This window comes from Besnoitia besnoiti, chromosome IX (assembly GCF_002563875.1).
Source record: "Besnoitia besnoiti strain Bb-Ger1 chromosome IX, whole genome shotgun sequence".
Lineage (NCBI taxonomy): Eukaryota > Apicomplexa > Conoidasida > Eucoccidiorida > Sarcocystidae > Besnoitia > Besnoitia besnoiti.
Window position 1 is genome coordinate 1,953,708 of NC_042364.1, and position 12,254 is coordinate 1,965,961.

The 12,254-nt window shown below is 53.7% G+C and overlaps 2 protein-coding genes across 2 annotated transcripts; one reads left to right on the plus strand and one right to left on the minus strand.

The window, feature by feature from the left end:
* Positions 1 to 987: 987 nt before the first annotated feature.
* Positions 988 to 3,980, minus strand: BESB_014450 (peroxisomal biogenesis factor PEX11; the record flags this gene model as incomplete). Its single annotated transcript, XM_029360174.1, has 6 exons — positions 988 to 1,118; positions 1,259 to 1,455; positions 1,861 to 1,988; positions 2,485 to 2,627; positions 3,351 to 3,458; positions 3,920 to 3,980. 6 exons carry the CDS (start codon positions 3,978 to 3,980, stop codon positions 988 to 990), a joined length of 768 nt encoding a protein of 255 aa, XP_029216841.1.
* Positions 3,981 to 7,584: 3,604 nt separating this feature from the next.
* BESB_014460 (rhoptry protein ROP9) lies at positions 7,585 to 10,416 on the plus strand (the record flags this gene model as incomplete). The annotated part of the gene is made up of 5 exons (XM_029360175.1): positions 7,585 to 7,765; positions 8,313 to 8,429; positions 8,788 to 8,899; positions 9,727 to 9,808; positions 10,240 to 10,416. The coding sequence occupies 5 exons, from the start codon at positions 7,585 to 7,587 to the stop codon at positions 10,414 to 10,416; spliced, it is 669 nt and encodes a 222-aa protein (XP_029216842.1).
* Between the last annotated feature and the right edge of the window lie 1,838 nt (positions 10,417 to 12,254).

The following is a 12,254-nucleotide window of genomic DNA, read 5'->3' on the forward strand; positions in this document are numbered from 1 at the left end:
GCTTACGTCTTTGTACCTAGCTGCGGACTCACTCTGTAAAAAACAAATCAGATCTCACTTGAAACCTGACCTCTTCTGCGTGCACCGGTTCCGGTCACGCGTGCTAAGGGGCGCTCAACACAACGCGTCTCCCACATCCTCCTGTCAACCACCTGAAGCCAAAAAAAATCTACTAAATTAAAATGGGTTTTAAGAAGGTTCAGTATCGCATACAAAAGGCGGCACTATATATATGTGCAAAGAAATGCGACTATACCACGCATAGATTTAGATGTATGAATGAATCTTGCGTGTGCATGAACCGGCGACTGTCATATATGTATATATATATATATATATATATATATATATGTTTCCACGACGCGATGCATCCGCCTACGTTGGCATCGCACGACAGAATCACTGCAGCGCACGAGGCATCGTACTCGCTAGAGCGGCACAGTTTGCTACATGCGCACTTTGAACAGCGCGATTCATCTAGAGGCGACGCATGTTAGCGGCGCTTCTTCCGCAGGGCATCATATCTTCCTTCTCATCTGTTCAGTCTCTCTCGGTAGACCCCGAAATCAAAGAGTCACGGTTACACCGCTGTCTGCGCTTTGCCTCGCTTCTTCAAGACTACGGACTGCGCAGGTTCGCACCGGTGCGGAGGCCGGAGATCTTTCGCGATGTACTGAGTTTAAGTCTTCGCCGTCACGCATGCTCTCCTGTATCTCCACAGGCGCCTGGCGTGGTCTCTACAATATAAATGTCCTCTATTTGCCAACGAAATAGATATGTATATATCATCTGCATGCCAGGATAATATATGTGTACCCGATACGCCTCTCGCAATCTCCGGCGCTCCTTCCGCTCGCGTCTGAACGCCGAGCCCGCACCTGTTCGACCTGCTGCGAACTTCAGGAGTGTTTTTCTCGCTATGTATCGTTCGCTGCGCGCCTCTGTCTCGAGAAAACGTTTGTGGGGTTCCAAAAATATGAATTCCTCTCACTCGTAGAGCTGGTAGCAGCTGATCGCGCCGCTGACGAAACCTGCAGCGCCCACAGTGGTCTCGTCGAGCGGCCTGCCAAGAAGCTTGTGAGGAATCTGCGCCAAGTTCGCTGCCACAACCGCGTCCGCTGAAAAGAAAACATGTTCTCACACGCGTCTTGCGTTAGTGTGGCGGAGAGAACTCACGAGGAGACTATGACACGCAGAACGCGTCTATCGAGTCCAGCCGAAGGAAACGGCGCGACGGCGGGACAGGACGAGACCTTACAGGCGTTTTTCACGATGTTGAGAAGCGACGCATTTTTCTCTTGCTGGATTTTCCGCAGCGACGAGGCGCCTTGCACATACGCGTCCTCCGCGCCCCGACGCTCCTCTTCCAGACGATCGAGGCGGTCTCGTTCTAGCGATCTCAGGCGACGCAGCACGCGTACTTCAGTCGCCAGAGCCCCCAGGAGGCCGACGAGCCTACAGAATGGACAGACCGCCACACAACGAGGTCAAAATCCGCTGATCGCACCGAGCGCAAGTGGATCTGAAGGCGTGAATGAAGATTCAGCACTCAAGGCTGTTGTGTGAGTGCAAGACAGGGCAGCAAGTGGCGCGAGGACGCGGGGCAGCGTGGACGTAGAGCGACGGAGAGACGAGAAGGGCAGTGCAGAGATTGTGTCAAAACAAAACAGATCGAAATGACGCGGGTGGAGGAGCAACGAAGAAAAATTACAAACACAGCAGCGCTGAACATACGCACGTCCTTGTGTGTACTTGCCTATCTATGCCTATGTGCACACACATCCGGAGCGCCGAGAGGCGCGGGCGAAGTAGTGTTTCGGCTCGAAGCGAAATGCAGACAGAGCGATCGCGAATTCGCACCAGAAAATGCCGCAGAGTCTGGCCAGTTTCTTCGTGTCAAAGCCCAGCACTTTAATCTTTGAGAGCAGCATGAGGTTATCCGTGACCCAGTAGCAGAGAAAACCGAAACGGCTGATCAGCTGCAGCAGCTGGGGGACAGCCAAGCAAGCACACGTTGTAGCGCGAAACAAGAAATCATCTGTCTAAAGCTTCGAGGCTGAAAGCCAATATCCTTTCAAGAGCAGTTCGCGGACTCCGCTACCCTCTGAGGGCGGCGACGTCTTGCCTGTCGCGGACAAAAACGCACGCATGGAAAGGAATGGAAGCAGAGGAAGAAAGAAGAGCCTGGCTGCGGGGTGCAAACAGAGAGGAAACGTGTCTAGCCAGTTTTTTCCACGACGCATCAAAGCAGTCATGTGGAACTGCTTCTAGTCCGATTTCCCAAAAACCAAGCGGTGCGTTTGCAGGCCATCGGGATTTACATATATGTACATGTACTGGAGCAGATACGTGGGATAGACGGCTAAGAAAAGACAAAGAGGACTCCGCCGGAGCTGGCAGTCCTTTCGACGCGTGCCCAAGCATACTATTCCTAAACGCAGCAAGACTGTTTTCTGCGGAAAGTGCGAATGCAAGCGGCCTTACTTGCGTTTTCTGAGTATCGTCGAGACTAGCTGCAGCCAGCTTGTAGCGCGAGACGAGGAAGCCCACAAGAAGCGCTTTCAGCTTCACGTACTCGTTCAAAAATTTGCCTAGACGGAACACTTTTCTGCCGTCGCTCGCCGTCCCTGAGATACGGAGCCAAGCACGAACGCAAACATGGCACGCATACAGACACCCAACCACATCCTTGTTCGCGACTGTGCAACTGTTTCTGTGTGCACGGGCACATGCACATGTATCCCTGTTGCAGAAGAGCTCTTCTCTTCCGGCAATCAAACGTTTCGTTTTTCTTGAATCGCGGCGGCCCACACGGACATATTCTTCCTGCTTATCTGCTGTACTTTGCGTATCGACAATGATACTCTCCGCTCTCTCTTTTCAACGCTAAAGACCCGGCTAGACCCTAATAGCTGTGTTCAGCCTTCGAGAAAAGACACTGTGTGTACTCGGAAGTGGATCCTCGTGAAACAAAACTTCGGCTCAGCAGACTCCTCCTTTCGCATCGTACAGTTCGTGCCGCCCAAATCAACCTCGCCACTGAGACAGGGATTCACATACCGACTGCATTTCGAGCCATGCAGTGCATCAACATTTGGGTAATCAAAGCTAGGATTGCAGAGAATCCAGTTTGTTTGACTAGGGGCCAGAATTCGGTCTTTCAAATATTATGGAATGTATGTTTCACAAATATACACGTAAAGCTTCCACCCACGATTCACAAAACGCTATCGCGGGTTCCGTGGCAACTCGGCTGATGACCCTAAAGGAAACCTGGGAAAAACTCGACAAGGACAGACAACGGCAACCTGTGCGACACTACTAGATCGTCTGCAGTCCGCACTCCGTACCAGACAACGCAGCAATTTTCGCAGCGGCCTTCGGGCTCCTGGCCGCCAAAAGCGAAGCGAGCGTGCGACTGCCGTACTGAAGACACTTGGTCGACTTGTCTCGACCCTCTGACGCAAAGAAATCCAGCAAAGGGTTTCCGAGGCAGAAACCAATAAAAGCAAATGAGTGCGCTCCTGTGTACGTACAGCCGAGAACACGACTCTGCTTACACAGACAGATTGACAGCTATAGCCAGCGATATAGGGGAATGTAATCTCTTTTCAAAACATGTGCGTACGCGTCTCGTTATTGGCGCACGCGCGAGCACGCCCACACAGAACTGCGTACGTATGTGGCCGTGCGGCTGCACGTGAATCCGCCCGTACTGAAAAATAGCTGTATAATTATCTCGTGCTCCCGCGTGGAACTTCAAAAGTCTACATGTGTGCCCCTTTGATGGTCAGGTGCGTGATTTTTTATGCGCGCAACAAGATACAAAGTGCAACAGATCTGCCACAGCGTGTTAAACCTCGAAAGGGGCGACAGCGAAAGCAGGCAACGCATAGGAACTTGATACCCCGTTAATTACCGGTCGATGACCAGAACTTGACGAGTTGTGCCACCTCGTCCCGCTGCTTGCTGAGAGCCATAGCGAAGATCTCGGAGGGAAAAACCACGGGAAAGCAAAATCCGTGGAAGCCTGTTGTCTGTAGCGGCGCTCGGTGCGAAGTGGAATGACTGGTGACGCAGGGAGAAGACGGAATACAAAGCGCCCACGCTCTAGCAGAATCAGAGTGCAGAATACCGGGATAGAGGAATTTTTAGAGAAAACCTCTCGAGAAGACACAGGGAACTCCGTGTGAGAGCGGGGAGCCCTTGACATCTCAAAACGTGGCGAACGACCGTGTTAACCATAAACCGCAAGCGGAGGACCAACCAGTAGCGACAACCAGGAGGATAGAAACACGAAGCCGACGAAGCCACAAAGCGGGACGAGCAGACGCACGAGGCCCCATGGGAGTGAAGGGCCAATAAGACCGAGCGATGAAAAGCACAGGCGAAGGCGAACAAAGGAAGGAGAGAGCTTCGGGTGCAGGCAGAGAGCGCCGCTTCCTCGGTTCTCCGTAGACGTCCGTGGAAGGCGGCCGAGTGCCTGCCGCTGTCAGAGAAATAAAAGAGATGAGAGATGCGAGCACTGCGCACGGGTGGGAGTGACCTGGAGGAAAGCGGAGAAGGTGATGAAAAAGAAGGTAGAAATGCACAAGGATAACGCAAGTGCGACCGAGAGGAGCGCCACAGTAGGCAGTGAGGCCAGACAGAGGAAGCGCAGGAGACATAAAAGCATTCCGCCCATTCGCTGGGGATGACTGAAACGAAAAAGAGCCGTTATATAGTTCACAGGTTCCTGTTGTAATCAGAGCCCGTGTGACCACAGCTAACACGCGGCAGTCCAGTAGTTTCAGTCTCTTGCACGCCGACAGCAGACTGCGTAGTACAGGAGCGAATCCAAAAGCTCTCACTGAGGCAGGTGCGGCTACTAGCGTCGTTCCCGTTGCAGTCACTTGCGGAGTCGAAACGAGGACGACAACGAGCAACGGAGCCGCACGGGCTACCGATAGAAAAAACCGGGGGAAAGGAGGTTCAGCCGAAACCTCAAACGGAGAAATCAGCGCGAGGCAGCGACACTTGACCAAAAAGCATGAAGAAAAGTTTAGTACCCGTGACTGAGAGGACGCCGAGAAGCAGCGAAGACGAGGCAACGTGCCAAAAAAGGGGGAATTTGGCAAAAAACGAAGACGAGAGCTCCGTTTCGTGCTGACCTCGTGCGACGCGGAGCCTCCATTGTGCTAGGTGAAAAGCGCGTCCAGCCATGTAGACATCCCACCCGCACACAGCTGGAAATCGAAAGACGCGAAGACGAAAGAATGACAGCAGTCCGCAAGGACGCGCATGTCCAAACGTGTGACTTCGATCGGCCTTCACCAACGCTGTTTCTACGACCCACGCAGACGTCCCTCGCCGACAATCTACTCTCTTGTAAAGCATCAGTCGTGAGGGAGATTCCGGCACTTAATGCAAGGAGTAAATCGCAAGAAACACGACTAGCGGCTCGCGATTGCATTCCGAGTACGGCAATGGCTACGTATCAGCTCTGGACTGTAGAGGGGAAGGAGAAGTCTCGAATACCAAACTAACGAAAGGCAGTTTCTCTACTCGTAGGTGACGCGCACGAGAGTCTGCTCGGATTCGCAATCCGGCGTGAGGGATCGACGCAGATAAACAGAAACGCCGGGCTTAGGGGTGCGGTGGAACTATACGTCGTGAGGATAGTGCTGTCGTGGTAGGCGTGACACGGTCGGCGAATAAAGCAGCCAAGCTACCATGTTGCCGGTCTTACGCAGAGACTACTGGCAAGGTGCTCGCCGATAGATGTAGGAACGTGTTTTGCTGGGGGGAGGGAGGCAATGAAGGCACCTCTCAGCTACACCATGGCTACAGCAGCCTGAGGCTTCGTAGTCGGTATCGTGACGATGCACCAGCACAGAGAACTTTGTTGTCGATATCTATCCAGCGCTGTGTATCTGGAAACGCGTCTCGTGGCGAAGAGGACGCGGAGACCACAGTGGAAAACGCATGTCCAGACAACCGTGAACGGGCTGGCAACGGTATCATATACAGAAAGAAGAGGCTTTGCACAGAGGCGTAGCTCTGAAGAAGCCAGTCCACGCGCTGAATCACATCGCACTCAGTCGACGTCCATCCAGCGGACGCCCAGGACAAGCGAATATGAGCTTCAACAGGGCAAAACACGCATTTGTATACCCATGAGCCCTGATGATGAACGTGCTGCCGGCCGGAAAGTTACCTGACTGAATCCGCGAGTGCTCTCCCTGATATTCCCTCAGGCCTGCGACAAGGAGCTAAAGCCACATACGACTGAGAAAAAATAAAGTCGAAATGAACCCTGCGCGTCAGCGCCGAGAGACCCGTCTGCGGCACTCTGCAACTACGCACAAGCGACCGAAAGTTGCGCTGAGACAGCGGTCCGGTCTTGGACAGATGGAAGCTCATCCAGAGGAAGAGATCGAGCCAGCTGTCTGCCCTGGCGTTGCTCTTGTAAAAACAACGAAGCAGGCAACTATTACCACGAGCATGCGGCCTCGCTGGGTCAAGAACAACACCTGTCGCAGAAATACTGCGGGCAGTTCTAGCGCACCCGTGGGTTGTGTTTTACTTGCTACGACCGAAGAACGCAAGTGTTTCGTGACTTTGATCCGGAAGTAACAAATCAGCGGGTCAGTTGAATCTGCATTATTGGGGGAGAAGCACGGCTCTATCGTCCCGCTAAACTCTGGTCTCGCGTTCACGGCTCTCACGCGGATCTCTGCCAGCGGCAACACCAGACCCGAGAGATCAGCTGGCGGCGCTTGCAAGGGTTTGAAAGCCTCGTCCGTTGGGGACTCTATATGCGTCGCCGGATTTTGCGTTTCTATGGCGTTTCCCGGTTCGCGTTGTACTGTAACGCTTACGCGATTATACCGTTTGTGGAAGGTTTTCTAGGCTCTTTACTTAAAAGAGGGAGCCAGACAGCGCGAATTTGCTTACCCCTGGGCGAGCACGAGGCCCGTTTCGAGTGCCTGTCTGCCTCATCCATCCCATCTTGCCGTGGATTCTCTCACTGCACTTTCGTGAAAACCTGCTAATCTATAAATCTGCGGATAATCCGCAGCTCATAACCGTTTCTCATCTCGTCTCGCCCAGCACTCGCTTGCTCATCTTCGCACGGCGACGCGGCCTGCCGAGTTTGCGTGCCGTTGCTGTAGGTCTTATTCCGTCGTTCTTGCAACCCCACTCCCTTTTCCAGTATTCCCCGTGCTCGCTCAATCCTTTTGCAGTTTTCGACACGTCGTCTTGGGGTCGTTCCAAGGCAGCGCGCCCGCTAGCCTCTGTACCCTCGCGCCCGACTCCTTTTTCGCAGACGATAAACCCACTAGCTTTGGTCAGCCGAAGGGCCCGCCGTACTGCGAGGCGGCGCTTTTCCGTGTGTCTACGAGATCAGCCCTAGCTGACGTTCGCGAGCCTTTTATGAGAGCTGTAGGAGCTCGCAGGAAGCCGCCTGCGCGACGCGGAAGCCGCGATTCAGCTGCTGGGGACATACATCATTCCGCCAGCGCGAACTTCACTGCGCACACGCCGCCTCGTCCTTGGGAAAGGGACTCTTGAAAAAGCTCTGCGCTGCACCTGCCAAACACCATGGCGCCGAGTGTTAAGAAGCATCCTTGCTTGAAGGACCTAGCCCAGTCGGTGAAGGACATGCAGAGGCGTGGTCTGAAGGGCCGAGACGCAGCGCGAGCCTTCGTAGACGCACTCGTCAAATGCGCCATTGCGGCTGTCGCGAGTGACTTTGACAAAACGATGATTCACCTGCACTCTGGTAAGTCGGTCAGCCTGGCCTCTGCTGCCAGCGGGCATGGATAGCTCTCGCGAATATCCGCGACAAAATCTGCACTCCCGCGCCGCCGCTACGGTCACGCATCTGTCGCCAGTCACTGGCTTCAAAAAGCAACACACGCCACACACACTGTTCCATCCGCGTGTTTTTCTCGTCCTGTTCTCGCCAGGCGTTCAGGGAACGTCACAGGGGGAGCGGAGGAAAGGGCGGGGGGGGGGGGGGGGGGGGGGGGTGACGCAGACCGCGTGGGTTCGTGTAGGCGTCCTGCGAGCCACTCGTGGAATTCCGGATTCCCCTGAAGAAAACGAGCCGAGTCTTTCCGCGTGTGTCACCAGCTATCCCAAGAGACGCCCGATGCAGATGTTAGTGCTCACGCGCAGTCTTGGCTTGGGTTATGTGCGTCTTTTTCGTTTTGCTCTTCACCTGTCGAGCTATGAGGCCCTCTGTCAAGTTCGGCGTGCACAGAAAAGAGCCTTTCCAACGGCGAGGGTTGCCAGTTCTAGGTGTGCTCCAACTGTGCCCTGTGCAGGGGGGAGCGCCAGGCCGACGGATCTCGCTGTGCTCGGAGGCATGACTCAAGATTTCCACGCCTTGGGAGACGAACTGGCCTCCAGGAATATCCCCTTGACCGTTGTCACGTTTTCCGGTGAGGCCTCCAGGCGTCTCTCCAGGAGCGCGTAGCTTGCGCGTGAGGATCCACGGATTTTGACTTCGTCAGATGCCTACTCCTGGGGGAGTCCACGCCAGCAGAGTGTATGTGCTCCATCTGCCCCCCCACTCAGACCAAATTCCTCCATCCATGCGCACGAGTCCGCGCTCATGGTTTATCTTCTACAAACGTTTCACAATGCAGCGCGTGGTGGCTGAAGGAACGAATGAGCATTTCTCTGTAAAGGCTCGCCCGCTGGGCCTTGAGTTTGGGAGGTGAACGTCCGAGGGGGGGTTCTAATCTCGCTGCACCTGCCTCTGTGTACGTGCCGCGCGTCCTTTTCTGTCTTTCGCAGATGAGGGCGAAAACCGCAATGGCAGGCTGGCGGGAAAGGCGCTGGTTGAGGCGACTCTGAAGGAAAGCGGCGCGAAATTCGGCGTCGCGGGAGTCTGCGGCCGGTATCCCGTGTAAGTTCAGGAGCACACCGTAAAACTCGATGGTCTTATGTGTTCACTCAAATCGAATAAACGAAGAAATTATAGTTCCTAGAATGCTGAAGATGACTCCGGTTATGAGATACAGACAACCACTTAATGATTGCAGTACACCACCACTCCAGTGGACTGCTTAAGACAGCTAGAAGTGTTGTATTCCAATATCCTACTACATTAAGGCTATTCCACATCAGTTATGTTCTAGGCGTAATATCTGGATTTCTGACTCATCCATCTTAACAGCGAGAGAAAACTACTACTCAGATGCTAGTCCGATCAGTAGCATCGTACTGTAGTGATCATCACTGAGACAGAATCACTTATTAGCTTTTCCTGGGGAGCATATATTACGAACTGGACTACTGGTTTAGATCTTGAAGGTCTTTGTTTACTGGATCCAAGTTCTCTTGGGCTTTTCATGACCATTTTGAGTGCATTAAGGATAGTGGTATCCAGCGTATATTTGAAAAACCAACATTTGTATACAAGCTGTACGAATGTCATGACGTTCACTTTGGTAGTCGCCTTCTTCATGTTGATCTGTTCGGAATAGACGGATCGGATTCTTGTTGGCGTGGCACATGTTTAGTAACTTTTCACTTCTCCGATGCTGAATACCTACATGCCACCGCATTTTCAACCCCTGCAAAGTCGTTTTACAAACATCCTGTCGGAACAGGCCGTGCATTTGTAGCTGGCGCAGTCACATGGCGGCTCGATGGATGGTTTGGTGATGCGGGTTTAGATGTGTTGCGTATCGCAGCACGGTGACGGGTGTTTCCGCTGTCGCCTGCACGCAGCTTCTACTCGGAACCCGACGAGTACTCCAAGGTGGGCCTGACCGCGCCCATGTCAACGGACAAGTCTTACCATCTGGAGAAGGTACGCGCCTCTGACTGAGAGCAATGCCTTGACTACCTGCGTGCAGTGTGTCGGATCTGAGCGCTTGCATGTTCGAGGATCAGATCTCTGAGCACCTGCGCCGTCAGCGATTCGTAGGGCTTACGGCCGCCGCGCGAATCTGCTGTCACGTGATGCATGCATTCGGATGTGCGGCGTATGTATCGTTCCAACGTTGGGCAGTCTACTTCGCTGCATTCTACACGCGTGGCTTCCCGCTGCGTACGCTTTGAAAGGCGCGAGCGGCATGCGATGCATCGTGGAAACCCGGAAGCTGTCGGTACAAACATGGATGCGCAGCTGCATCCCGCGAGTATTCTTGAGTTTGTCCGTGGGACGCCAGAGGTTGTCTGTCGGTGCAAATGGAGCAAGAGGACGTGGAGCGCCTCCCCGGGTTTTGTGCTACCTCGCAGATGTCTGAGGTCACAGGCGTCCCGATAGACAAAATGGTTCTGTTAGACGACGACATGAACAACTGCTTGTCGTTTTTCAAGAAAGGCGGCGTGGCGGTTTTTGTTGGAGGGCACGACGGCTTCAACTTTGCTCACCTTCACGTCATCACGAAGATGTCTTTGGTTTTACCAGACTGAAGGCTGCCTCCACGCTTCTGCGGGGAGGGCCCGGAAGGCGTTCAACTGCCGCGAGCTCCCAGGAGTAAACGTGCGGCGCGCGTTCGAGTCTTGATTGGACAGGTGTTTTAGCAGGCCGGTTCCAACGTGAAAAAAGTTCGAAGGAAGCTGCAAGAGCTAGTATTCGAAAACTCTGTTGAAACCTGCGTCTGAATGTCCATGTTCGCTGTCTGTGTGCGTATACTCTAAAACGTAAGTGTGCGTCTGTTGACACACATGTAGCCCTCAGCGCACGCGGAGTCTTGAATTACGCAATACGCGTGTTCGCCGATAGTTTCGCGATTAGGTGTGGCGTTCCACTATTTTTGGTCGTGTGAGCTCCAACGGAACGACTCGCCGGTCTTTTTGATTAGGTGCCCGGTGCAGACGTAGCTCTCATGCAGCGATTTTATGGTGCTCTATTGCCGCAGAAACAGCTTGTTTCGCGCATGGGGGGGGGGGGGGGCGGGGGCGGAGGGGGGAAAAGAGAGTGGTCTTGGTGAACCCTGTCTCTTGCGATCTGCGAATTTGTTTCGGATAGTTAAGCTCACGATTATTCAGTTCCGCACTGTGCAGACGAAGTCGCAACGGGCCTGCAGCCCGTGTGTATACACGCGCACCGTGCGTATGCTGCGCAGACATGTGCGCAAATACATGTGGTGGAGAACGGAGGGCTGTTTCTGAATAACGAAGTCGGGAGGGAGGGCTTCTTGATGTAGCTTTTTGTCTGTTACCGTGAAAGTGCGCGGCGATACTCGTGCTGGACCGCGAGGTTCCTCTAGGATACTGACCGTCCAAAGGGACACCAGATGGGAGTACGTGTTTTGTGGCTAGCGCGTATCCTTCTGCCATTACCAATGACGCTCTCCTTGACATTGCTCTACCCGACGAGGGTCTCAATAGTGCTTGTGCACGCTGTACAGCAGCAGTGCCCGATGCAGTGGGTCTTACGAACGTCTGCAGGGGAACGATCCTGCTGCGCGCTTCTGAATTCAGCCACTTTCTCGCTGGAAGCGGACGCTCGTAGCCCGAGGGAGCAAGCCGATTGATCACGCGTCAAATTGGCAAAAGGGACGGAGAAGTCACTAACTATAAGCAAGACTGCGTACGATTCCCACTTGAGCGACCTTTACAGACCAGACGGAAGTGTCATTCGCGCGACGCACTGGCACACGTATCCGCATAGGCACAAACTTCTGTATGCCCATGGGCCGCGAACATGTCAAGACCCGGTTTATGGGATAACCATCTCACTGAACAATGCTCCAGTGGACACACCTCGAAGCGCACGCGAATTTCAAACTAGAAGTTCACTAGCTGCGTTTTTGGAGCGCGCCCCGGTCGACTCAATCCAGAGCTTATCGTGGCCATTTTCCTCTGCTGAAGCGCGCAATGGCATTATTGGTCAGCAATGCTGATGTACTCACACAGGGTTCGCGTGGTTCGGTGGAGGGGTGCCTTGGGACTTCGGCGGCGAGTGGATTCGTTACTGCAGAAGGTACCTAGTTACACAAAACCAGATGAAGGAAACTGCAGCATAAATTGGAGCACGCTGCATGCGCCTGCCTCGACCGAGAACTCTAGGCAACTGCACGGTATACACTGATAGGGCCGTACCCTTCTTTTTGTCGGGCGTGAGCAGCATGTCTGCTGGATCTGTCCATCTACACATGAATACGGGTGTGGTACAGCTCCCACCGGGTTTGTATATTGGCTACTTTAGTCTTTTATCAGTGATCAGAGTGTCAAACGCCTGTCAGATAGGTTTAATTCAGAGGAGGTAGATCCCTCTGTGCGGCGCGGTGGACGCCTGGAAACCA